Here is a 26651-nt window from a genome sequence, read left to right on the forward strand (position 1 = left end):
CTGCCATCGTCTGGATCTAGAAAACTCCTACACTACCTAGGTGACATCAGATAGTTTTAAGCTCTCACATTGACATTGAAACATTTTCTCATAGTTTTATGGGGGATATTAAAGTGAATAAAAAACTTCATTCTATGCTGGGTCAGCTATGATGGGGTGGTTGCTTTCAGATTGAAAACTGAATTTAAATTGGGTCACAGCATTCTTAAGTTTATGCATATGATTATTTGTGTCAACAAATACATTGATAACACGCAGAGCCCCATGAGTGAGGAATAATAGGATTAAATTTGGCATTGTGCCATGTGCAATAGCTTTTTTAAATAAGTGATTTATGCGATGTTACTGTTCAACAGCTGTTTTAGACAGGTAGAGGTGATTGTAGTGTTTTTAAAGCGTATACATTTTATTCCATTTTGATTTTTTTACAAGAGGTTCATGTCTTGAACAGAACACTATAATGAATGGGAGTGTCTTATTGTAAATGCAATGTCTCTTTTAGTCCAAGTTTCCCATCAGGGACAGTAAAACGACTGAATGAAATGAACATTTAATAACAGACCTTGAAATCACTGTGTTAAGTTTCAACATATTTTAAATTTGTATAGAACATAAATCGAGGAATTCTCAGTTAACATTTTCTAAACTTCAAAATATAGCACAATACGCCCTCTGGTGGTCATATGCATTATAACGTCACTTACTACGTCGCAGGTCATAGGTCAAATCAGTCATGAAGATTCCGCCACCGTAGCAGCTTCACTCACTGTCGCACTTGTTTATTTGTAAGGGGAACTTTCAGGGGCTGGTGAGTAGTAACACAACACTTGGTTCCAGCCAGGTGCCTGTACATACTGTGAATGGACGGCTCACGCTTCGCCTTTTTATCGTCAGTGTGAGGAAGCTGGCGAAACTGACAGTCACTGAAGTGGCCACTCACATACTTTAACTTTATATTAGCTGCATTCAAGCTTGCTAACGTTAGCTCCGTACGATAGATGAGCTAACTTGTAGGTAAGCTAAGTTTGCTGGTGTCGACAGCGCGTATAAGAAACATGTCACTGCAGCGTGTTCATAATATAATTGTAATATATCCGGGTGCCATAAACTTCACGGTATAATAAAGAATCAGTATTTTAAAAATACGGATTTACAGCATGATTTACAGTTTCCTCAAGTTGTGAAACCACACTGCTACAGTCAATTAGCTTGCAGGCTAACTTTAGCTGGCTAGCTGTTGGTTGCTGTTTTTTCTACCAGACAAACTGACTATAGTGTAATTAAATGCACTTTTGATTAGAATGGTGTGTGTGACATTCAAACGGGTATATACAGCATACGGAAACAACCTTACACCTCTTCACCCACAGGAGCGTCCATTTCCCACATTGTTAAGCTAACTTAGCTGATTAAACCTGTGTTAAAGCAAAGTCTTGACGAACTGCAGCAGTTCTAGTTGCATTAGACTCTGTTAACTTTGACCATTGGCTGACGTGTTGTCACTTGATTGTGTGCCAGGCAGTAGAGAAGACAAGCATTACGATGACGAGGTGATGTTGGCTGTCGAAGCTAACCCTGCAATGACCTGCTGCCGATTAGCATTAGCTTGTTATAGCCCGTGCAATCTTTAGATGTGGTCAGCCGGTGTCTGTCTGTGTGTCAGGTGCAGAAGCGACACTGGAATCAGCCATGGCGCGTCTGGTAGCAGTTTGCAGGGAAGGAGAAGAAGAGTACCCCTTCCTCTCCAGACAGATCCCCCTGTATATCGACGATACTCTGACGGTAAGAAGCTTTCTCATAATCGTGACCTCAAGAAGAATCACTAAAATTACAAACATAACCATTACTTTGTTTGATTCAAGTGTATCCCTATAATTAACATCATGTTTGATATGCAGAAGTAAAGGGAGTAGTTGTTTGGCCTGTTTATTTGAAGGACAGAAAAATAGATAATGAAAGTTATATATAAGAAAACAAATCTAACATAAGATTATCTGTAAGTAGCGTAGGTGCAACACTGATGATTGCAAAGAAAAACCTTGTATCTTCCATATTGTGACATAACATAAGTCATATGCCCTAGTGAAACATTACAAAGGGTAATCTGTCACTAATGTTCCATTTTCAAAATACTAACTGGCCACCTGCCTGCGACTAAAGCTGTTGACAGATATGAACTCTGGTTATAAAGTCCCTCACTAAAAACTTAACTGACTAAATATAATTTGAACCCACTTGTGTCAATTGTTTTTTTAACAATTTGCAATAGTCTCAATGAATTTTTACCACTGGGTGTATTGCACACACCCAGCAGTATATCTGTGACACAGCACATGTTTTGTTTTATTGTTTCAGTGTATGAATTAAGATGCATCATGACTCTTGACTTTGTAATCTAAGGACCCACAATTGTGTCAAAAACATTGATGTAAATTAACTACTGTGTTCTATCTTATGTTGCCAGATGGTGATGGAATTTTCTGATAATATTATGAATGTTGACAGCCATGATATCAACCCTTCACAATGGAAACAATTTTCAGAGGTGAGGTGTTTTTAACTTTATTCAACATAGGGCCTACAAAAATGTATGGAAGTGCTCAGACTGTGTGGATGCATGTGTGTATGTCCTCACAGATTCTGTTCAGACCTGATATTAGCATCTGTCATCAGAGGTTTGATCTCAAGTGAACAGTATTAATTAAGACACACTTTCAAATTTATGCTGGGTGTGTCCTCTGTTACTGGTCACATTTTCACACTTGATGTTTATACACACAAAAGTCAAAGTTACCTCTGTTTTTATTTATTTATTTAAGTCACAGTCACACAGAAATCCAACTATGGGGTCCAAAAGTCTGAGACAATGTTTTTGTGACAATTTTAGTGTATAGTTTGTCACCATCTAGTAGTTGGCACTCTCGCCTTTGCAGCAAGAGGACGCGGGTTTGTGGCCCGGTCGGAAAAAGGGCCTTTTCTGCATGGAGTTTTGCATGTTCTTCCTGTGTATTCTGTATTTATGTTTCCTCTGCTTTTAGTATCACTCCAAGTTGAAGCAACAGGACCTGAATATTGCCCTGATGGTGACAACTAAAGAGGTCTACAGTGCATTATCTCAGTTGGTGCCATGCGTGGGCTGCAGGCGAAGCGTGGAGCGCCTTTTCTCACATTTGGTGGAATCAGGGAGCCCGGCTTTGGAGCCTCTCACAGTGAAACCCACGGGTCTGCTGTCTTTCACCAAGTCCTGTTTAGCAGATGTAAAAAAGCTTTACACCCTCTTCTACGTACATGGGTAAGATGTAGAGACATTTGTTTTTCATTTTCTCTGCAAAATGTTTGAAACTGCTGCAAAACAAACCAGCCAAAACTAAACTTTTAAATTAATATGAAAACAAACAACTTATGCTCTGTGGTTTTACTGAATTAATAGATAATGTTAATGCATTTCTAAGGTAAAACACTGCTGTCCTTTAAAGTATGCTTCAGATGTGGTGTGTTAAGTCCTTTTATTAAATGAATATGGCAATGTGTATATTGAATTATGTAATTTGCAAGTATTTGTTGTTTTTATTTTTACAGGTCAAGGTTGAATGACATGATTGATGCTATTCCAAAAAGTAAAAAGAACAAGAGGTGCCAGTTACACTCCTTAGACACACACAAACCTAAACCTTTGGGGTAAGTCATTTTGATTTTCCCTCTATTTTCTGCATCAAACAGATGTCAGATCATATAGTAAGATGTGCTCCGATAAAGTGATTGAGAAATGATTGCACAATATGGTCTTAAGACATTGCTATAACAACACATTTAATGGTGGCCTATGAGCAGCAATTGCTGTAATTGGAATTGCACATTGAAACATAGACTGAAATTCATCATATAAACTAAAGAATAATGTCTGTGTTTATGCCGCTTTGTTTCCAATGCAGGTCAAAGCGATGGAGTTTATTGTAAGCTTTTTGATTTCATTGCTATATGTTTGCTTACAGGGGAAGCTGGATGGATGTATGGGAGCTTATGTCTCAGGAGTGCAGGGATGAGGTGGTCCTCATTGATAATGCCTGCCTCCTGGAGACACTGGAGACATACTTGTGTAAACACAGGTAAAGTGTGATTGTTGTAGCCTGTGTTTTCAGTTGAGAGTTAAAAAACACCTGGATCATTTGTCATGATTTAATGGTGTTGTTTTTGCAGGTTTTGCACTGACTGTAAGAATAAAGTGCTGAGGGCATACAACATCCTGGTGGGGGAGCTGGACTCAAGTAATGAGAAGGGCTACTGTGCCGCCTTGTATGAGGGACTGTGCTGCTGCCCCCACGAGCACCACATCCATGTGTGCTGTGAAACAGACTTCATCGCTCACCTGCTCAGCCGGGCAGAGCCGGAGTTTGCAGGTGGTTATGAGTAAGTAAAGCTTTGTACAGGGCACGTTCAGACTTCAGACAAATAAGACTTTATGTCAAATCAGATCTTTTCAGGCAACCTTTCTGCACTGTAAATTGCAAGATCTAATCAGTCTTATGTGTCTAGACATAACCAATTTATCTGTATATGTTACTTTGGTAAGGATGTAGGTGTAGCCATGTTTGTGGCAAGGCTGGAAGACATGGATGCTGTGTAGTGCAACTCCTTTGTCATACAAGAAAAAGTCACTCACTAGGTTTACATGCACAGTAGGGCTGTGTGCATTTAATAAAAACTTGTGTTTCAGTTACTTATGGTTCAAATTATTAGAAACAAAACAATTATTACAAAATGGGGAGGAATTTTGGAATGCACCAATACCAGTACCTCACCACTGTTAATGTATCCTCCTTGAGACTGGTGAAGTGTGCATGGATTTTGGCCCCCCTTTGTGTCCTTTATGGCCTCTGACTTAGAAATATCCTAGATCTGCTTCTGGAGATTGAGGAGACTAATATATCTTGCAATGTTCTATGCTGTGGTCACAGCCAGTTTTACTGAGCCACGAGGGGTGCAGCACTGGTTTTGACATTGTTGAGACTCTCAAAACTTCTCTACATAAACGCTTGATTTGCAAAATAAACTACTTATTCTGGCAGTCTGAACGAAGCTGCAGTGACAATGGTCGCCAATCACATTCGCCTAAGAGTGAAGGGAGAGACCGTTCATGTATTTGTATGGCCAGTTGATTATTGTATTTTCTTAAAGACGCAGAGAGAGACATGCCAAAACCATTGACGTTGCACAGGAGGAGGTTCTGACTTGTCTGGGTATTCACCTCTATGAGCGGCTGCACAGGGTCTGGCAGAAACTACGAGCAGAGGAGCAGACCTGGCAGTTATTGTTCCATTTGGGAATTGATACACTACGCAAAGGTTTTGAGGTAAGCTTTGAACACGTGTGTATATGTTATAATTTCTTTATTTATTCATCAGATAGTGCATTATGGCTGTGTAATACTATATTATGTCTGTTATCATGGCCATAGATGGCGGTAGAGAAGATGCAGGGAATCAGTCGGCTAGAGCAATTTGTTGAGGAGCTGTCTGAAGAGGAGAGGGCCAAAGAGCTGAAGCAGGAGAAAAAGAGGCAAAAGCGGAAAAACCGACGCAAGAACAAGTGTGGGTTTGACATAAGTGAACAGGAGGCAGAGGACAAAGACACAATTCTGGACGAGGTAACCATCTACTAACAGTCAGGGACATAAATCATCCCACGCACACAGAGGACTTTGTTCCCCTGCTTCACTCTTACACATGTAATGTGCCGCAGGGTTCGTTGGAGTTCGTGGAGGGCAGTTGCAAAGTCTGTGGTAGCCATGATGAAGAGGAGGAGGAGGAGGAGGAGGAGGCCAGCTGTGAGGAGGGTGTTGCCTCCAAAGGACTCAATTCCTGTACCTGCCCAAACGACACCAAACAAGGTGACGATGCACATAAGAGACATTAACATCCAGACGACTATTATAAGGATGAATAATGCCTGTGAATATAAAATGTGCTTTTGCCCGTCTCTTCAGAGTTGTCCACCCACAGCAATGGCAGTGACTGTGGCTACTCCTCAAGCATAGAGGGCAGCGAGATAGGATCACGAGAAGGTTCTGACGTAGCCTGCTCTGAAGGGATCTGCAACCATGATGCAGCAGGTCAGGCTTGAGCTGCCCTGAGATACTGCCCTACGCCTTCTGAAAACCATTACAGGCAGCTAGTGTGGTGTCGTTCTCATAGTATGTTTTTGTTTACCTTCTGAAGGCGACGACTCAAGTGTTCATCACTGTGCTGAAGACAAGGAAGAGGATGGAATAGACAGTTGTGTGGACTGCTGGAAGCACTCTGAGGAAAATTCTCAAAGCAAGAGTAAAAAAAAGAAAAGGAAGGGCAAGGGCTTATGCAATGACCAGGTGAGTGAACAAGCTTGAAAATGTCACCTGTTGTATACAGAATATACCAAGGTGTTTAACAAGTGTTTGCATTCCTACAGGGACACACGTGTGAAGGCTGCATGTCAGCTGGAAATACAACATGCCACAGTCCATCATCATCATCGCACACTTGCCGAACCAAAGAAATCTTTTCCTCTTTATGTGGCAATACATTTTCCAGCATCGCACAACGTTTACCGTGGACAGTACATCATAAGAACCTTCACACTAGTCATCCAGAGGCAAACAAGAGTCTTGTGGAACTTCTGGTTAGTAAGAAATATAATTTAAAGCTGCATTATAAAAAACAAATTTGAGTTTGTTTTGTTAAAATTGTTAAAATTATTAACATTTTGGGATTTTGCAGTTCTGCCTTTTCTCATCAATCAGTACATACTTTTCATGCACAAATGAAATGGATCCTTTTCTAAAACAGCTAATTTGTGTTTTGCTTTTATTTTCTGACTCTCTTTTACACTCTTGTATTTTTAGGTTTCTTTGCAGCTTAGATAGTTACTAAAGTAGCAATTGTTTCACCAAAGGGACCTGTATGCAGATTAGGCATAGTTGAACTATCATTAGTCATTAGTGTGTCTGCTCTCTCTCTCTCTGAACTACCCTCCTGGGATGCTTCTATCTGACATCACTTGATTTCCTTGTGCTTAAAGGTTATGGAATTATTGAGCAATGGCACCAAATAAATTCTGCCTACGGTACTATCAATAGAAATGGGCAGTTTGTCACGGTGTACAACCTGCTCTATGATTGATTGATTTAACCTTGTGTGCTGCTGTTTTGGGTTTTTTATCCAGGATGATTCAGAGGTGAGCTCTGATGAAGACAACTGTCTGACACAGGAAGAAATCCAGGCATTTCTACAAAGAAACCAGTCCTTCTACAACAACCGCCACCAGTACCGACAGCTACTGAAAGAAAAGTTCACCAACTATTGCCGTGCCACTGAACAGAGTAAGCCAGTGTGTGGAAAGTGGTTTGCCACCACCAGTGTCAACTAACAGCACTAACGACTCCCTACCCTGGAAGAAACACTCATGACCACTGCTGCAACATGTTTAGAAAAGACAAACTTCTGACTTTATATTTGGTGTCTTGTTCACTCATATCTCCTTGAAAGTAAATGTAATTGTCAGTTTCTGTTGGTCTCTTTCTCTCTCTCTCTTTTGCACTTATACACCAACACACTTTCTTTTCCTTCTTTTTCTTTTTTTTTCATACTTTGTCTGCCACTTTCTCATCACTGTAATGTAATTGTTCTCTTTGACCAAGCCTAGCTGTTTTTCTGTCAGTCTCCTGTAGGGATGTTGGGTAAGAGCACTGTGGAATCTGTAATCATGCTTTACAAGCTGTGACTTTAGGGATCCATTTTAGGAGTCTTATGATTTCTTTTGTTTTCTTTTTGGTGTCTTTTTCATTTGTCTTTGGTGACACTTGACTATAGAAGTAAGGTTGTACCATTTAATGTGTACATAAATTCTAATTAAGATTTTACAGAGAATAAACATCCATTTGTAAAATGAATTTGGGTGTGATGTTAAGAGCGCAATGTGCAAAATTTACTAAATAAAGAATATTTATTAGTATACAATATACATTTGTTCTTTTTATTTTTTACTTGACTTCTTTGTGACAGTTTATTTTATTTGTATCCTATATTGTTTGTCTCCTGACTTTAAAATGTGTTATTAACTGTAAGTCTAAGTAGGGATTTAGATTAAATACAGTATAAGATAGATAATCAGGTTCCTGGAAACAGTTGAGTTTTGGAGGCCCCTAAAAATTAATCAAAATTAATCAAACATTTTATTTTGAAAATATTTAACAGTTTTCTCATTGAAAATGTATTAAGCCGGACACCGACCTTGCCCATAATATATCTGGAGGAATCTAACAGATTGAAATGAAATTAACTATTTCCAATCATTTCCAATAGGTGGCGGTACACACTCGCGTATGCAGAGCACTCCAGGACTGGGGGCTCAAATAAGAAAGTGGGAGTTGAATGTGAACCAAACATTGATTCGCTCCGTTGCTCTTCGTATTTCATCCAGCGGTGCGCGTGCACTCGGGCTCGCACACTTGCTGCCGCTGTCCTGGATGCTGCATGGACTGGACTGAACACAGCAGGGGTTTTAGCTGCTGCATCGCGTCATTTGAATAAATCACACATTGTATAATAGTGACCGCGCCGGGCAGTGTGAAGTGAGCAAACAAACGTTTAGCATAGGAGCTTTTTCGTTGGTTTGTGTCGGAGCGGAGGAGATTCACCACTTTGGAGCAGCAGTTTTCGGTTAGTTTTACTTGTGTAAACCGTAATTTTGAGTTTGAGTTCCGAGTTCTTCTAGCTCAGCTGTGTCCTAGGCTTCAGTGTCAACACAGCGATTCGGAACCGGACATGAAATTGATACATTAAGCAAGTTGAGCACTGTGATTATTCTTAAAAGGCAGTGGCGCGGTGTGTACATCGTTTGGCTTCTATTTAAAAAAACGGTAAGATCGGATGTGGTTGCTGTGTGACGCATAGACATTTACTGTGTGACGCAATGAACAGTTGCCTTTTATGACGAAACCTCCGTGTTAATAGTGTACGGTACGCTGCCCATAGGTATCCCGGCACTTTTGCTGGTTGTTTCAGTGTGTGGTAGGTTTTTGTCAAAATACGATCATTTTAAAGTCACAGTACGATATTTCTGTTTTTTTCCAACTGGCAACACTGGGAGATGGAGCGGTGGAAAGGCAGAGTGGCCCTGGTGACCGGAGCCTCGGTGGGGATTGGAGCGGCTACAGCCCGGACACTAGTCCAGCAAGGCATGAAGGTGGTCGGCTGTGCCAGGAATGTCAATAAAATAGAGGTGTGTAATACAGATGAATACCATTAGTAGCTGTGAGTTAAGTTTTTTCCGACAAACAAGAGAAGCTAGCTTTATTAGAGCAACAACAAAGTGGCTAACTGAGGTTAACTGTCTTCGCTAACTGACGTTAACTGTCAGTTAGCTAACATTAGCCCCTATGTCATCTCGTGAAAACACACTGTTGTAACTCTGCTTGTTGTAAGTAACGAGTCATTTTTTAAACTCAATTAAATAAAAGGTGCCCCATTCATTCTAATAGTTTCACAATTATGTCATAATTTGTTCCCATTACTTTGAAATGAGCTACAGTTTGAATCAACGGTCGTATCTCGTGAGGTCCTTATCTATGCCAAAAGCTGTCTTTTCCAATTTTCTATGTTACCAAGGTCCATAGTGACCTATAATTGCTGTTTTGGTTGACCCACTCCGCTTAGGTGAGTGGTTGGGCTCAGTGGGAGCAGAGCAGTATCCACCAAACTGTCAGGGAGTCAGTGTTTTGTTATTTTGACAAGTAAAATACCTTTTGTTGGTTGGAGTTAGTAGGATACCCTGTCAAACCCTAATTCAATTTCTGCCAGTATATACTTGTTCGGGTAATCAAGCTGCCTTGCCTCAGTTTCCAAAGGGAGATGTCAGTAGATGCATCATGCCTGTGGGTCTCTGAGGAGAATCCTCCCACAGTCCCAAGACATGCAGATTTGGGGATCAGGCAAATTGGACACTCTATATTGACTGTAGGTGTGATTGTGAGAGTGGATGGTTTGCCTCTATGGCCCTGTGATGGACTGGTCTTTTGCTTTATGTTAGCTGGCGATTTGCACCAGTGCCTGTATGTGGAGGATAAAGTGATAGAAGATGGATGGATGGATGACTTCTGAAAGTAATTTTTTATGTCTTTATCTAAAAATTAAATGCTTGAGGTATTTATTTATCAGGTATTTATGTATTTATTTTCACTTAAGATTTTTCGGAATGGATTTGCTACTTAATTTTTATAAGTTGAGTTTTTAATGTAGCCACTATGTGATAGCTCAACAACCTTTTGGAGCATTAGCACAAAACACCATCAGTACTATATTCTATTTTAAGAATGAGAATTTAAAGGTATGTACTGTTTCCAGTATATATTACAGTTTGTCATAGAACATTAAAAAAATATTACTTATATTGCAGTCTGCTTTTTCCAAATTGCTTTGAATCGAAGTGGAATTTCTATTTGAAAACAAATGAGTGAAATTAAGTGTTCAGCCCCACAGCAAAGGTTACTGTGTCCCCCAGTCCCCACCCCACCAACTCTGATCTTAAGTCATAATGCATTGTAGTGCACCTTGCTTATCTTGTCAGCCAATGATTAAGCTACATACTCCTCACTCTTCGGTTGTCATAGCTTCTACCTGTGGACTACAGAATGGCTGCTACATTAATGTTGAGCACTGTTTTGCCACTTTTCTAATACCAGTGTAGTGGCGCTTGGCAACCATACAATACTGTATTTAGTTTCAATAATTAGGCACTGCACTGTGGCATGTTATGTCATGTACTATTTTGTGAGCACTAGTGTGAGTAATAAAGCTGTGTAACATTTGGTAACTAATTAAATGTATTTTTTCCAAACATTTAGTTTACCACTTACTCAGGATAGGCTGTCTGCGAATAGGATGTGTCAACATCCTATTCGCAACATGGTTTATAACTGGTTACAACGAATTGTAACTGAGTTGAAAGAATGATTAACATGAATTATTGACATTGACATTATTGACATGAATTAGGTACAGTACGTCATACTGTAGTTCATGGTTGATATAAGTGCCGAAGGCCACTCTGCCTTTTAGTTCAGTCAGCATTTATGAACAATGAAACATCAATGTGATATCACCTTACATGTAGAAAACTGATGACCTCTGATATTCCACTGTCAAGTTGTTTACTAAAGACACAAGCAAGGGGTGTGTCTTTATAAATAGTCATCACACATCAATCCTTTCTCCTCATAGTATCTTTTTCAGTACTCAGGCTAGAACCAGTCATGTTCAATATTGATTAATCTGACTATTTCTATTTGATAAATTGTTCTCATGAGCTCATAATGTCAGTTAAACCAATGGTCTGGCTAACGCTAAATGGATTTCATTTAATTATTAGTGATAAACAGCAAGTTTATTTTTGCCTGCAGCGGACCAGGGCTGAAACAAGTGCTTGATACGTCGATTACTAAATTAAATGTCAATTATTTTTATAATTGGTTTGAGTGTTGTTGGTTTTTTTAATAATTAAAACAAGTTTTCGTATTCCGAACTTCGTAAATGTGAATTTTTTTACGTCTTTGCTCCATATTACAAAGGAATCATTTCAACACTGATCAACTTTATTCAACATTTTCTGATGTTTTATGGACCAAATGGTTACTCGATTAATCGAGAAAATAATCAACGGATTGAAAATGATGACAACAATTGTTAGTGCAGCCTTAAAGCAGACTACAAAATAGGGTCAATTATCATAGCGCAGAGATTTATTTTTAAGACAGTAAAGTAATAAAACAACTAATCATTTCATCTCTTTACTGTACTGTGTCATTTCTACTGCTGCACATGTCACATGCATGCATTTTCTCCACCTTAACTAGACACTTGCACACACCCATGCCCAAACATGCATACAGCGAGTATGAATTGCTCAACAGCAGCCTCCCTCCATTCATACTGAGGTCACATGGTCCTTGCTGTCAATAGTTAACTGCTACAGCTTGTTTCAGCTCCTGCTTCTGTCTTGTGCAAGACTTAAACAAGGTCACTCACAACATTTAAAAGACTTTATAGAGCTTTTACATAATAACACTCTAATGTCAGCATTAAGTTCACTGTATTAGAGCCGGAGTAATCTGAAATCTCCCTGTGTATGGATTACAATAGTTGAAATCAGCAGTTTGCCAAACTATAGATAGATGGCAGGTTGTATAAAGTGACTGGATTCCATCTCTTTCATTCCATGAGAGAATGTACAATACTTTAGAAAGATGTCTGTGTGAGCGTGGGGACAAAGCCGCTAAAGTGGGGGGGTGAAAGTGTCTATCACTCAGTAATTGTTCTTGACTTCCTTTTCACTGCTCATTTCTTGACTAGGGAAAATTAAATCTTGTATGATGTTTTTTTTGTCCAACATAATTGGTCTCTCCCAGACCAGATAAAGTGGTGGTGAATGGGGGAAATGTGTTTAAATATTAAAGGTTTTTGATTGTCTTTGTAAACTAAACACAGAGAGAGAGTTGTGGCGGTGATATTTTCTTGCCGTCTGTGAGACTATGCAATAGGCAGTGGGGGAGCAGGGAGCTGAAGGCCAACGTGTGGTCACCATGGGCTCTGTTCAGGAATGGAGAAGACGGGGCTGCATCCAAGTAGCAGCAGCACAGCTTCTCATTAACTCTTGAATAAAACCCTAAAAACACAAGGGCATTGAGTTTTATCTCTATGGAAGAAGATGAAAATATTTTCACAGTGCAAACTCTCGTCTTAAATATTTTTGTTATTTGGGAATAAGACAAATCTGTCCAAAACCATCCAAAGTAATGGACAGTGCACAAGAGAGGTGAAGAAGAGCAGGCATCAGGGGTGATGTGTGACCGAAGGATAGTAGCAATAGTGGAAGGGAGTCTACAAGACGGTAGTGAGACCTGCTTTGCTATGTGGCTTGGCACTGTCTAAAAGACAGGCGGCAGAGCTGAAGACCTTTGGGAGTGAGAATTAGATATGATTATATTGGAGCGACAGTTCAGGTTGAATAGCTTGGAAATAAAATAAGTGATGCATGGTTGAGATGGTTTGGTCATATGCGGTATGATATGTAGTAGTGATTATATTGGACAAACAATGTTGAAGATGAAGCTGCCGGGCAGGAGGAAAAGGGGAAGACCACAAAGAACGTTCATGGATGTTATGAAGGAGGACATGAAGACAGTTGGTGTAACAGAAGAGAACATTAGGGACCGAGCAAGATGGAGGCAGATGTTCCGCTCTGGCGTAAAGAAGCCAAAGGAAGATTTGGATATGAGACAGTGAAATGAAGGCTTGACTAAAAAAAAATCTTGAAGGCTTGACGCCCCAAAAAATCTTGTAAGTGAGATATAGACAGTGCAGTCCAAGATTGTGCCACATGTACCTTCTCAGTAGTTCAAACAAACACTGCAGCATTAATGATGCATGTTGTTTATGAGGTTGTCGCCATGTAACAAGCATTTGTCTGAGCACAAAACTGTTTTGAAGGAATAGGTTGACACACAATTACTGACTTACTAGGGCTTTGTTTGTTTGTTTTTACACTGACCACCATGGTGCTTCAGCCCACATAGCCCATATCTGTGTTTGAAGTGTAGTAAAGGGTGCTTATCAAGCACAACATGGTGCAGTCGTAAATACCGTTATGGGAGAATGAACTTCTTTTGCTAATCCCAACAAAAATGAAAATTTAAAAAATCCTTTCTTTGCCCTTTTGAACTGGGTCGTAATGTGTTCCTCATTGTGCCCCTTCACTTCACATTTTAGTGCAAGTCACTTTAATATGTTGCATAATCCTGCTGACAAACCAGCGAACATACAAATACAATGCCTCTTTATTGAAGGTAATCATTATATTTTCCAGAAGCAACATTTTAAACGTCTCTGTGTGTTTATTTACTTCTTTTGACCAGTTAATTCCATTTTAGAAAACTGCTTAATTTAAAGTTGGATAAAAGTTGTAAATGTATTTGCTGTCCATATTTCCCACAATCTGCCTTCTTGTTTTTTATGTTTGTACTCTGAGTGAAGGTTGGTGTAGAGGAGATTAGCGTCATGTTGCTCTGGGGAAGGAGAGGCAGAGGGCAGAATGGGGTGGGGTCTGTCCCATAATCAATCAAATTCAATGGTTGCCTATGCATCTATAGAAAATATAGATTTTGCCTGTATGCAGAAGAATCACTCAACTCCCTCTTTGTCCTTTTGAATTGTATATGATTTATCTGTAGTCACACTTGTCAACACAGGCTGAATGAAAGAACAGATCTGTCTTGATAGTACACCTGTTTGTTTAGTCATTTTAAAGCTGATGGAGTGAAACTGACATGCCTGGGTGCTGTCAAAATGCAATGCTCTGGCTGCTGCAGTTTTAGATCTGATATATTTCGCTAACACAATTTGTGGTTTTCAAGTGCTGAATACATTTGTGGTTGACATACAGTAAGTTTATGTTGGCAGAAGCGATTGAGAGAAGATGTCAAATGATTGTGGAAAACAGATTGATTTTTTGGGGGGGATTTTCAGTGCAGATAGCCTTTCATATTTAGGTCAGATTTAGCTCAGATTTGCAAGGCTATCACAGGTTTTAGAATATTGTACCTATCAATGATTATGGCTCATCAACCACCACTCTGGCTGGTCATGTTCAGTTTCTGTCTGATAGGCTGCCTGTCAATACAACCCTACACAAAGCACAAGCTTCTACACTTTGTACTACCCTGAGCATCTTTTATGTGAGTGAATAAATCCTAAATTAAAAGCTTCTGGCAGGGGAATCAGAAGCTTAGACCACGACTGAACGGCTTTGATTTGGTTCCCATTCTGAGGATGCAAAAGATGATTAGTCATGCTTAAGAGGCTGAGGTGACAAAACAAAGTTAATCAGGGACTCTGTGTCTCTAAATTTGAAGCTGTCTCGGCCACCTCTTGTTGGTTGTGTCTGGAAACAAGTCAAAAAAGAGTAACTCTGTACATCTAACTTAGTATGCATCACTTAATTTGTTTTTTTTATATATAATACATCCATATTATATCTCTGTTATTCATATTAAAACTTAGTGATGCAAAAACACAGTTTAATAAGTGTTTAAACTCTTCCTAAAGCCACGCAACTATTGCAAATCCAAATTTATCCCAAGTGCATAGTCTCTATAAATAGTCCACTCACTGTGTTTTAAGATTGTGTGTTTAGGCATGACACTTGCAGCCCTGCTGTCTTCCGCTGCAGTTTTCCCATATACATTTTCTCCTGATCTCATTAAGTCACCTTATGACCTCTTCAGATCATAAGCTTTTGTCTTACCCACGCAGAAAGCTTTTCCACTGACTGCATGTTTTCCACTCGAGCTGTGAGCTGACTGTGGACTATTAGTCTAATACTTCACCCATGTGTCCATGGATTCTGCTCCCAAGAGAAGCGTCATTCACACCAACACAACAAATAACAGCACCTACTCATGAATGGATCTTTCCAAAGCGGCAAGTTGTTATATGAGGGACTTCCCGGTGTTTAGACATACTATATGGCGAGAAGATGAAATAGTTATTATTATCATTAAGAAGAAAATGTCAGAATTAAAAGATTAAAGTCTTCAGTCCTCACCTGCACACTTAATTAGATAATAGCAATAATAAGCTTATGTCACGTGACATGTATTGGGCCAAAACATGGGCAACCACAGAGCTATGTAGGTGACCTGTAGACACCTACAATTTACATACACAATGTCATGTAAACAAGTTAGTCCGACTGAAATCGAGCCAGTCCAATTACTCCTGCATGTACTGTATTAATCAGATTTGGAGTTGGACTTGGCGTTCTGTGCATGCACCATAACGACCACCCTCCTCTATAACCTGGACTTAGAAGGGGACGACGTATTAATATTAACTGCAGTACTGTTTCCAGAAAAGATTGTATGGCAGCAGTGCCTTTTTTCCAGACAACAAAGCAACCACAAGAGCCATGCTCAATCTAATTTGTATCACGATTAACATTTACAGCAGATATGAAACATACAGAACCACAGCACGATCCATCACACCGTCCATCTTGCTGTTTGTTGTTCTGTGACGTAATGGTCTACTGGAAACTGCTTCAATACACACTAGCTTATAGGGAGATACAGCCCCACCTACGGGGGCAGAGTCAGACGTACACGGCCAATAAATCGATTTACTCCTCCCCATGTATACTGCGACTCGCCAAGTTGCCTGTCTTAACTTAGCCATAACTCGATTAAACTGTGCATGTAAACATACTGAGTGATGCCATAAATCTTTTCTCCATAAATCAAAGTCAAATCTTAAACTGCTACCACGTGTAAGCAGGCTTTCTTACAAACAGTAGCATCAGTGGCTCATGTCTTTACCTTACATAAGGAAGAGCCTAAGATATAGCAATAGGTAATTGATTATCAAATAATTTAAAACATAGTGTTATAAATCCACCGTTTTCTTGAGGTCTAACTAATATGATAAAAGTAGACGATGCTAATAAAGAAACCTAAAAGTGATTTAAACTTTTTTTGTTGAATGAAACTTCCCCTGTACATATAGGTCTTTTCCACAGTGAAAATTTTAAAAGGAGTTATTACATTAATGAAGGCTTTGTTCAGTATATCTAACTAAGGGCATTATAAGAGTGAGCCAGCATGCACCCCATACTAAGGAAACTAAAAGCAGCTCAGACATGTGATTTTCCTGCCCAATAGCCGGATGTTGTATTCCTGCAATAAACTGCTACAGTAGATTAGAGCTGGATGGATGGACACCCCTCTAACACAGTCCGCAGAAGCTTTTTTCTCTGGAACTCATTAACTCATCATTGAGTTTTTGTCAGTACCACAATGCTTGATCTCTGAGCTCCATTTAGGTTCCTCTGTTTCCGGGTGCATGCTGGCTCACTGTCGTATCTCACTGACTGAACAGAGCCATCGTTAAATGTTATCACTGACACTTGCCCTTTTCCTGCTAAAACAATTTAATCATCTGCTGTTAAAAAAAAGAAATAAAGGCCATTTACTGCTGCTATGCTAGGTCACCTGGGTCTCATACAATTACTAGGTCTGATTTGTCTCGACAGCTCAGTTAGTGCATTCTTTGAGTCACTCCTGCACCACTGCTATGAACCCTCTCTGCTTTTATCTTAAAGGTGTAAGGTTTACTGGCACTGACATTCTCTCCCTGGGCCTCCCACTATGATGGATAGGGAGCGTGTTTCTCGTCCCTGTTGAAGACTTGCTGGAACCTTGCTTTTCCTTGCTTTTTTTGTGTGAGTGTGTGAGAGAGAGTTGGTTGGTATCCATAATTATTGTTATGAATGTCAGAAAATGTATACTTGTTTTTTTCATATTTGTTGCTCCTGTGTAGATATCAAAAACAAGAAGCATTTCACAAATCCTTTCAAAGTACTTGGTCAAGCCACAAAACCATAGATAAGATATTTAGAAGTACCCATCTGTCACCCCATCAAAACAAATCACCAGTTTGTAATGTTTTGTTTGATTGGTTTATATTGAACCATTTATTATATTGTTGTTGTAATCTTTTATTTACCCCATCAAGGAGGTCATATTTTTGGCTGTTTGTGTGTCTGTTTGTGAGCAGCATTACTCAAAAAGTATATTTTGGATTTTGTAAAAGCATGTGTGCTCATTTTATTGGAGGAACAGCAGGCCAGTACTTGTAACATACGCTTATGTATGCAATTATCATGCAGTTACTTTATGTAGCAGCAATGCAGTAAATACATTCCTGCAGGTACAGGTCAGGAGCTTCAGAAAGAAACCAGAGGCTGTTTTCATAGCTATGGGAGGTGTTTTTCAGTATTAATTTGGTGTTTTTACTAATGTGCTCATTGGGTGTGTATTTGTAGAGAGAATTCAAAAGAAAGCAGTCTAAAGCTTAATAATTAAATTAAGCTTCAAGAAAAAGACAGTCTGAGTTCACCAAGTTCAATTTCCATTTGGGTGCTAGGGGCTACCACAAAGAATGCAAATTTGATTGTTTGTAGCTTTGCAGTCCAATTGGATTTGGTGTCACTGGGTGTTTGTTTGATGTTGGAAACATTTTATGGCTACTCCAAGCTCACACACTGCAGAGACAGTTCAAGCTGGCCCAGCCTGAAAGGCTTTCATTTTGGCTCATGTCAGATCAACACTGTCTCCATGAGACTGTCCAATGTCTGCTTGGAACTCGAGTTGTCACAAAAGTTGTACGTATTGTTATGTGGCTCTCACAGCTGGTGTTATTGCTGCCCTTATGTCTTGTTATACCACTATGCAGCATCAGGTGCAGAAAAAAACCTCACATGAGGAAAAAGGAGACATGTGATTTGCTTGTTCACAAGGGAAACTTCAACCCTCAACATGTTTCAACTAAAAACAAAACAAATTGAGTCACTTTTTCGTCTTCTGTTGCCTGTGGGTTCTCTGTATTTAATCTGGCATCAGAGAAACGTCATGCTTTCTTATTTAGTTTAAATAAATACGTTTTTTTTATCATTTTGGGATTATGTCATACAGCCACACTGGTTACACCAGTCTGTTACCCAGCACCCAGTTTACCATGTTTATAAAAGCCTTTTCATTTTAGATACTCATACCAAACAAGGGTTTTTCTGGTTTTCCTCACCCAGCAGCACTTAATTTGGTTTTCTTTATGTTTGCACAGTTGCTGACACTTGTGGTATTATTTCAAATTGCTAATGGTTTCTCAAATTTTGCTGTGATCATGGAACTCCCCAGAAAATCCAAAGTCTTATCGATGAATGTTGTTACTAACAATGAGTGTTCTTGATTAGATTATCCCACGGAAGTGCAATAAAACAACCCCATTCAACCTTTAGACCTTTTTAGCGGCAATCTTTTGCTGTGTGTGAAAAAGAGATCATCCGTTCTGCCCTTCTGCAATCAGCCTGCTTTCACCTTTGACCCCCTGCGTCGTGAGTCTGTGCAAAGGCAAAATCTAAAAAAAATCACAAAATGTCACATAACAGCACATAATAATTTTGGATAATGAGTGAAAAGGATTAGGCATAATAAAGCATCACAACTGGGAGTGACACTTTCTGTTAAGTTGGCGGTATGCGGTTCAAGAGATTCCGAAAACATTTCATAACATACACTCTATGGCTCTTTGCTATACAGCGAAAATCATCGGGAAATCTGAATTCTTGTTGGGCAGTTTTAATGGCTGCCAGCCTTCCCCCACTACCTTCTCCACACTCTGTGATCACCAGACAACAGTCTCAGTAATGAGAATGAAAATTCATTATGACAGGAAAAACAGTTTAGTGTGTCACAGGTACTTAAGAGATAGGAAATGAAGGTTGAAGATAGGAGGGGCTGAATTAGGGCTGTGTTATGTCTTTTCAGAGCCCTCTCTCATCCTGTGTAAACCTGACACAAATGAATTTTCTCTGCAGGCTCTGCTAATGGCTATTGCCTTGTGCTATCGATTGGGCGCTCTTCCTTAAAGCCTGTCTGCTCTCAGCACTTTGGCATCTTTATTTTTATCTCTTCTCCATCTCCAGGGAGTTGTTTTGCTGGTCCATTTACACCAGTTCCATTTGAATGGGTGAATGATTGCATAAAACTATGTGGGCACGTATATCTACGCCCATTACTGTAACACACACAGGCTTTATAATCGGTTGTAACATTATTTGTCTTTTTAGCAGCAAGAGTCTTATCAAGACTCAAATAGTTACTTAGGGATGTGTATTCATTGCATTATTACATAACTGCCAAGGTGATGTGAGCACAGGTTTGTGCATAAAGATATAAAGCAAGGACATAGAGTAGTTCAGAAATTGAATGCTGTACCAGTCTGGGAATTTTGAACTATCAGGGAGCAGCGATCACCCTGAGCACCTTCCTCTGATCTTTATTACCAGGTGCAGGGTTTTTCACAAGCCCTGGCCTTCAGCTACTTTATTAAAACTGAGCAGGTCCTTCATGTAGCTCAGTTGTAGACTGTAGCAGGGCTTTATTTGGAGCAGACTCATGCTGTCATTTATCGCCTATTACCAGTTTCACCTAATTCATTTTTTAATATGTTTCATATTGATCCGCCCTGGTTCACACTGTCCTCTGCCCTGAGCACACTCTTGCACTCTGCACTATCAAATTAGGGGCTGCTGACTCATTGAGCAGGTGCACATTGTGTTAAGTCATGCTTACAGCAATGACACATTTCTGTTTGAACACAGTTTAAATGTAAACCACCTGTCCACCAAACATGTTGACAACATTATTTTTTACAAATGTGGTCACGGTTGAATGACATGGTGTAAACAAACACTCCAGTGGTTTAGCTAACAGAGCTGCACCCTCTACCCTCTCTCTCTCTCTCTCTCTCTCTCTCTCTCTCTCTCTCTCTCTCTCTCTCTCTCTCTCTCTCTCTCTCCCCTCTCCCCTCTCTCTCTCTCTCTCTCCCCTCCCCTCCCTCTCTCCTCTCCCTCTCCCTCTCCCTCTCGCACTCTACCTCTACCAGCAGTACCTGCAGCCTCACAGCACTAGCAACACAGATAAATGACAGAGGAATCTATGTAAGAGAGTTCTTTGGAATAACCCTAGTTGCATCAATTTGACTTTTTGGATTCTGACGTTGCATTTGATTGATTGGGGCGCTCCTGTAGCAGCAATGCTGTCAATGAGAAATGGTTGTTGCCAGAACCCGCATACATTAACAGCTTGGCACTTCCTGTAGTTGGACCAAGATCACAGCCTGTTCACTTCACTGCTCCCACTTCAATCTCGTTCTCTCCCTCCAACAAAAGACAAGCCTTGCTTCCTCTTTATGTTAACGTCCCTTCTGAATGAAGAAGAGCCAGCCTTCTCCTTCCTGAAAGCCTGTCCCTTCAGGGATTCATGCAAGTGTGAATTTAAGAGCTGTGGTCTAAAGGCAGCTCCGATACATCTCTTTAAAGACGTCACTGCAGCAGCTGAACAGGAATGTGATCACAACCTCACACAATAAAGAGACCGCTTCACTTCTCTACAGTGCGCTTGAGTAGTTTTAGTCTTTACAGATATGTGTTTTCAGTGATGTAGTATTTTGGCAGCTTTATTCGAGTAATACCTTCTCTCTGGATAATCTAAGTTAAACGGCTTAGTGTGAGATACGGTACATCCACACTATTATGCCTTTTGTTGGAAAAGTGCCAGAGTATTCCCTGTATCCAATTTCATCTTGATTATAAAAAGCAGGCCCCTCATTTACACTAAATTTCCCTAAGGAGCTGCTGCAGTGGCTGTTGCAATCAGCAAAAATGTACATGTCTTTAGTATCCTTGTCCAGGTGTCAGACATTTTAACAGAGAATACCAAATCATTGCTGTATTTAATCACACTATGACATAATATGGTTTCCACCTCTCTGCTTGCTTCTGCTGTCTTGATATGTTATCACAAGTTGATGTAGTTTTATCCCCGAAAGTGCAACATGTTTCTGAGCTCTGCCTTCCTGTCTTATTACACTCCATGCTCTGCCTTTTAAAAAGCAAGGTTCAGTGCTGAATTGAAAACATTTTGAAAAAGAAAACTGATGATGAAAAAAGTATGGGGTGGTATGTGCTCTCCATTGTGTGATTACAAGAAATAAACTAAATGTACTTATTTGAACTTGTTTGAATCTTTGATTCCCTAAATGGACTAATCTTACTCCAAAGAGTACATCTATGAATGCTACTTGTGACAAGTAACTTTAACACACAAAATGAATAAGGGGTTGAAACATTCAGTTTCTCACACTCACATTGGTAGTGATATGGATAAAAAGAATTCAATCAATGCAGACCGAAACAGTGAAAATCCGTCATGTGGAAAAGGATAACCACTTCAGATGTCAAAAACACTGACGGTCCCTTGAGGAAAGTGGGTTATTTCCAGTTTCTCCAACCGAGAATTATTCATAGACTCACACAGAGTAAAAATAAATAGAAATGTAAAATATAAACATTTCTTATACCACAAGAAATATAAATAGGAATATATATGTGTATATATATATATATATATATGTTTATATGTGTGTATACATATACATATATATGTATATGTATATATATATGTATATGTATATATATGTGTGTGTATATATATATATATATATATATATATATATATATATATATATATAAGACCACAGACAAAATAGAGGAAAGTCACACTAAAAATATTTGAATGCAACTCCAAGGTACCAAATATGGTACATATTCATTATTGCAATATACAGCAGATTTAGTTAGATGTTAACTTTTAAGGTCTTTTTATTTAGACATTGACTCCTGCCAGCTCCTTTCACACATAATTTTTTGTGCATCATCTCTGTCTGCCACCAGCCTGGCCCTTATCACCCAGGGGCATGCCTCACCGACACCAAGTCTGAGACATCAATGACCAGTGCAGCTGTGCTTATCTCGGGGGGGTGTGGGTGTGTTGTCAGTTTGTATGAAGCTCCACAGTATTGTACAGCCAGCTGACCTGTTATAAGTATAGCCCGCTGTGCTACAGGCTTATTATCAGGAAGAACATAGACTAGGAGTGGTTTGGGCTGCACTGGTGTCAACTCTTGCCCTCTACTGATATGGTGTTTTTATGACTGCGTGTCTCCTGGCCTCCTCAGTGTTGAGAGTTTGTCGGGTAGGACTCTTATCTCAATTATCATGCTGCAGGTTAATTATTTCTAGCTCTTGGCTAACAGTGTCTCAGTCCAGATAATCGCTCTACTTCCAACATGCAGTTTTATTTTTCTTAAACCTTTGTGTTTATAACAACTGTATCATTGTTATTTCAAAACGCCACCTAATTTGTGTTTTTCAGAAGCTCTCAGCTGAATGTCAGAGTGCCGGCTACAGTGGCACGTTGATCCCGTACAAGTGTGACCTGTCAAACGAAGAGGAGATCCTGTCCATGTTTTCAGCAATCAAGACACTGCACAAAGGTGTGGATGTGTGCATCAACAACGCTGGACTGGCCCACAGTGAGCCACTGCTCAGCGGAAAGACGGAGGGCTGGAGGAACATGATCGACGTGGGTGGACCTCAGACACTCGTATAATAGAATGGGCATAGATGTGTATATATTTTCTTTATTTTATGGGTTACCCTGCTCAAATAGACAAGTTGAAGTTGTTTTCTGGCCTGAGTGCTACAGTTAAATCAGAGATTTATTGATACATGGGTCTACTCACACACACAGATCCTGATCCCCTCACAGAGGCAGTTTTAAGTGGCTCTGCCTGGCACAGCAGAGGTCCACTAATGAAAGCCAGCACTATTTCTCTTGTTGGGATTTAACACTCTGATTCATTGAGCTCTTGACCACTGGAGACCCCCCCCTCCCGTTTTAAAGTCCTGTCTCCGGAGCCCTGCATTCGTAACACTCGTCCATCTGTTGTCATGACAGCCTACATGAATGTGTACAACAGTATATTTTTAGCCAGTGTATAATCTTCACGCTGACCCTGTTCAGCCACCTCCCCATCTTCCCACCATGTTGGCTTTAACCTATGATCCGTGAATATCGCCACAGGAGCAGATTAGCAGCCACAACCTGGACAGTGACTGCAGATTCACATGGTCTAACACACTGACCCAGTGGACATCAGTCAGCTTAACCAATAGTGCTATGACACATTGACTCAAATATAGAGATATGTATACATATACAGTTTCTGGCTTTGCCTTTCCTGCAGGTGAATGTCTTAGCCTTGTCTATCTGCACCCGTGAGGCATACAAGTCAATGACAGAGAGGAATGTGGATGATGGCCACATCATTAATATTAACAGGTAAGAAACTTCACAACACTGTAAGGTCTCACGAATGTAAAGATTATTCTGGAAATACTTTGCACAGTTTGTTCAAATTAAGCTAAATATGAGCTTTACCTGACCCCTGGTGGACATGGAAAAACATGAAGAACTGCTACTTCCTTCATTGGTATTCTAGTACCATTAGCTTTAATGTACAGTCAATATATTGTTGTTTTTATAGTTCTTTAAATTGATTTAACTTAAAGAAAAAAAATTAATTTGAGAAGACCCACTGAGACACAAAATATGCAATGTAAATGCATTGAAGTTGTTTTAGTTAGACAGCAAAAAAAATCTAAGTAAATCAGAGACCACTGGGGTTAAGCATTTATTAACTATGTCTAAGAAGTGTTAAGATACAGGATGTGTTTTTTTTATCTCACATCTTCACCCTTCTGTGTTCTTTTTACAGTATGAGTGGGCACCGAGTGGTTCCAAGCGCTGATGTGCATTTCTACAGTGCTACTAAATATGCCGTGACAGCTCTGACTGAGGGGTTACGACAAGAGCTTCGAGCAGCTAAATCTCACATCAGAGTCACAGTAAGTTATTAGTGATCAAAAGTCTGCGTAACGGCCTGTGCTGTGACTGAAAGAAATAAAAAAAATATATATAAAAATTTTTGTATCAATTCTTGAGTGTTTTTGTGACCAAATGTACAAGTTCATGATGAAACATATCCATCAGTGGCTCCTCCTGCTATAAGATCATGTAGTGTGTGACCCACGGTTGCTGTTCTGTGACCTCACAGCAAATGCAAATATTCCAATCTCAAGGCCCAGCACAGCAATCCTGCAACTCTAAAAGGCATGTAGTGTTAGACGCCAAGTAAACCAAACTTCATACTCTATTACAAGTGCAAAGTAGCATTTTCTGGCTTCCCAACATAGCGACAATTATCTTTACAAAGTTTGTGAAACACCAATTCAAAGTACTTTTATACAGTAGACGTTTACGGTGTGTTTTGTGTGTTCCTGTATGTGACAACAGTAAGCACTGAGTGTTTTTTTCTCCACAGAGTATATCTCCTGGAATAGTGGAGACAGAGTTTGCTTTCCGTCACCACAACAGTGATCCAGAGAAAGCAGCTGCTGTGTATGAAAGTATAAAAGTGAGAGTCAGTAGTTTTATTTCAGAAAATTAGCTAACCCGGACACTGTTGAATGAATAACACCTCTTGTCTCCACTTCTCAGTGCTTGAAAGCAGAGGACATATCCAGTGCAGTCACATATGTCCTCAGTGTCCCTCCTCATGTCCAGGTTTGTCTTTCTTTCTCTGTCGTGCTTTTATACATTTTTATTGCATGGTTTGGTTTAGTTTGTGTATTGATACCCCTTGTTTCTTGACATCAGATTGGAGACTTGCAATTGAGGCCAGTGGAGCAGGTGTCATAGCAGTTGAAGTGTGAGAGGAGAAGGCAGACAGCAGCAATGGTGACTCACTAGCGACCTCTGCTGGGCTTGGGAGAGAAGGAAGGATACAACAAATCAGCTGTTTCTGGATCTGCAGGGATGTGGTGAAGGGAGGCCTGGAGCCTTAAGGAGGCTGTGAGAGGAAATGAAGGGTGTAAACTTTTTAAACCACTAAGAAAATACTACTGAATTCAGCAACTTGGTATCTGTGAATGTTGAGCCCAGACTACAGTAGGAACAAATAACAGCTAAGAGTTATTTTATGTTTTTGGTTTTTTGTTTTTTTTTAGACAAAAGGAAGTTTTCCTTTACCTTGTTAACCAGTTTTGGCATGTATCTTCCACTTTCCTCAGATCAGTCACCTGATGTCAGGTGGTGATGTGCCTTATCAGCTGATGTTGCAGGCGTGATCTTCCCGTCAGATTTGACGGGTCGATCACGCCCCCTGCTGTCGCTATGTGGATGACATCCTCGAAATAAGCAAGATAGGCCTCACAGGAAACAGGAAAAAACAATAACATTTCTGGACTTAAAAATACACCACACAGAAGAAGGCAAAACCTGCACACACCAACCAATACCTACTCTGGACATCCGAACATCCCATTGCACACAAATTTCAGTGATCAGAACATGATAAGACCGCACAACAGGATCACAGAGGAGGATGACAGACAGGAGGAGGACCAACATATTCAACGGGCACAAAGAAACTGCTAATACCCATATTGGGCAATTCTAAAAGGGAAGAAAAACAAACACAAACAAAGGAAAATAACCCAAAAAGGATAAACACAAGCAAAAAAAAACGGGGATTCATCAATTCAATTAAATTATATTTGTATAGCGCCAAACGGGCAGATGCTTCCATGCACACAAAAAAGAATGCTGTCACACACCTGGAGCTGATAAGGCTGATAAGGCATGTGAGACAGGTGGAAGATACATGCCGATACAAACTGGTTATCAAGGTAAAGGAAAACTTCCTTTTCTCTAAAAAATAAACCAAAAAACCTAAGTTCAATAAGTAGACATGAACTTTTCAACAGTGTTGCTGCTGCCGCTGTATGGTCATCCTACTTGACCATCACTTCAGAGGGAAAAGTATGCCATTGATTGCACATGTTTTGTTCTTTGTTTGTTCATTTTGTTTTTGTAGGTCATATGACATATCATTTTCGAATTAAAATAAAGAGTAATTGTTTATAATTTTTTTATCAATATTTTAACGTTTGATCCTATATAGATGTGTCCTCATACTCACTAATACTATCTCCTACACACTGTTCCTGTTGTCACTCTAGTTTTTTTTCCCCTCAGACACTTTTGACTATCCAGTTTTCAGCCTCATGTAAGGAACCAGTGCAGATGTCTTTGTTTGTTAAGGACA

At 39.8% G+C, this 26651-nt stretch overlaps 2 protein-coding genes across 4 annotated transcripts; both read left to right on the plus strand.

Annotated features, from left to right (window-relative positions):
* Nucleotides 1-727: 727 nt before the first annotated feature.
* On the plus strand, nucleotides 728-7540 carry ggnbp2 (gametogenetin binding protein 2). Its single transcript, XM_044041268.1, has 14 exons — nucleotides 728-808; nucleotides 1664-1782; nucleotides 2465-2545; nucleotides 3039-3292; nucleotides 3580-3678; nucleotides 3993-4106; nucleotides 4198-4407; nucleotides 5176-5350; nucleotides 5456-5644; nucleotides 5740-5887; nucleotides 5984-6109; nucleotides 6216-6364; nucleotides 6445-6654; nucleotides 7198-7540. Exons 2-14 carry the CDS (start codon nucleotides 1690-1692, stop codon nucleotides 7399-7401), a joined length of 2052 nt encoding a protein of 683 aa, XP_043897203.1. The 5' UTR covers nucleotides 728-808; nucleotides 1664-1689; the 3' UTR covers nucleotides 7402-7540.
* An 889-nt stretch (nucleotides 7541-8429) lies between these two features.
* dhrs11a (dehydrogenase/reductase 11a) lies at nucleotides 8430-26005 on the plus strand. Of its 3 annotated transcripts, none has more exons than XM_044041792.1 (8): nucleotides 8430-8693; nucleotides 9111-9255; nucleotides 22856-23065; nucleotides 23730-23824; nucleotides 24261-24390; nucleotides 24867-24959; nucleotides 25043-25108; nucleotides 25202-26005. In XM_044041792.1, the coding sequence occupies exons 2-8, from the start codon at nucleotides 9124-9126 to the stop codon at nucleotides 25241-25243; spliced, it is 768 nt and encodes a 255-aa protein (XP_043897727.1). In that variant the 5' UTR covers nucleotides 8430-8693; nucleotides 9111-9123; the 3' UTR covers nucleotides 25244-26005. The 3 variants fall into 3 exon arrangements, with proteins under 3 accessions (XP_043897727.1, XP_043897728.1, XP_043897729.1); XM_044041793.1 differs by having other exon boundaries at nucleotides 9124-9255; XM_044041794.1 differs by lacking the exons at nucleotides 8430-8693; nucleotides 9111-9255 and adding an exon at nucleotides 22599-22675.
* Nucleotides 26006-26651: the final 646 nt, after the last annotated feature.

This window comes from Solea senegalensis, linkage group LG13 (assembly GCF_019176455.1).
Source record: "Solea senegalensis isolate Sse05_10M linkage group LG13, IFAPA_SoseM_1, whole genome shotgun sequence".
Taxonomy (NCBI): domain Eukaryota; kingdom Metazoa; phylum Chordata; class Actinopteri; order Pleuronectiformes; family Soleidae; genus Solea; species Solea senegalensis.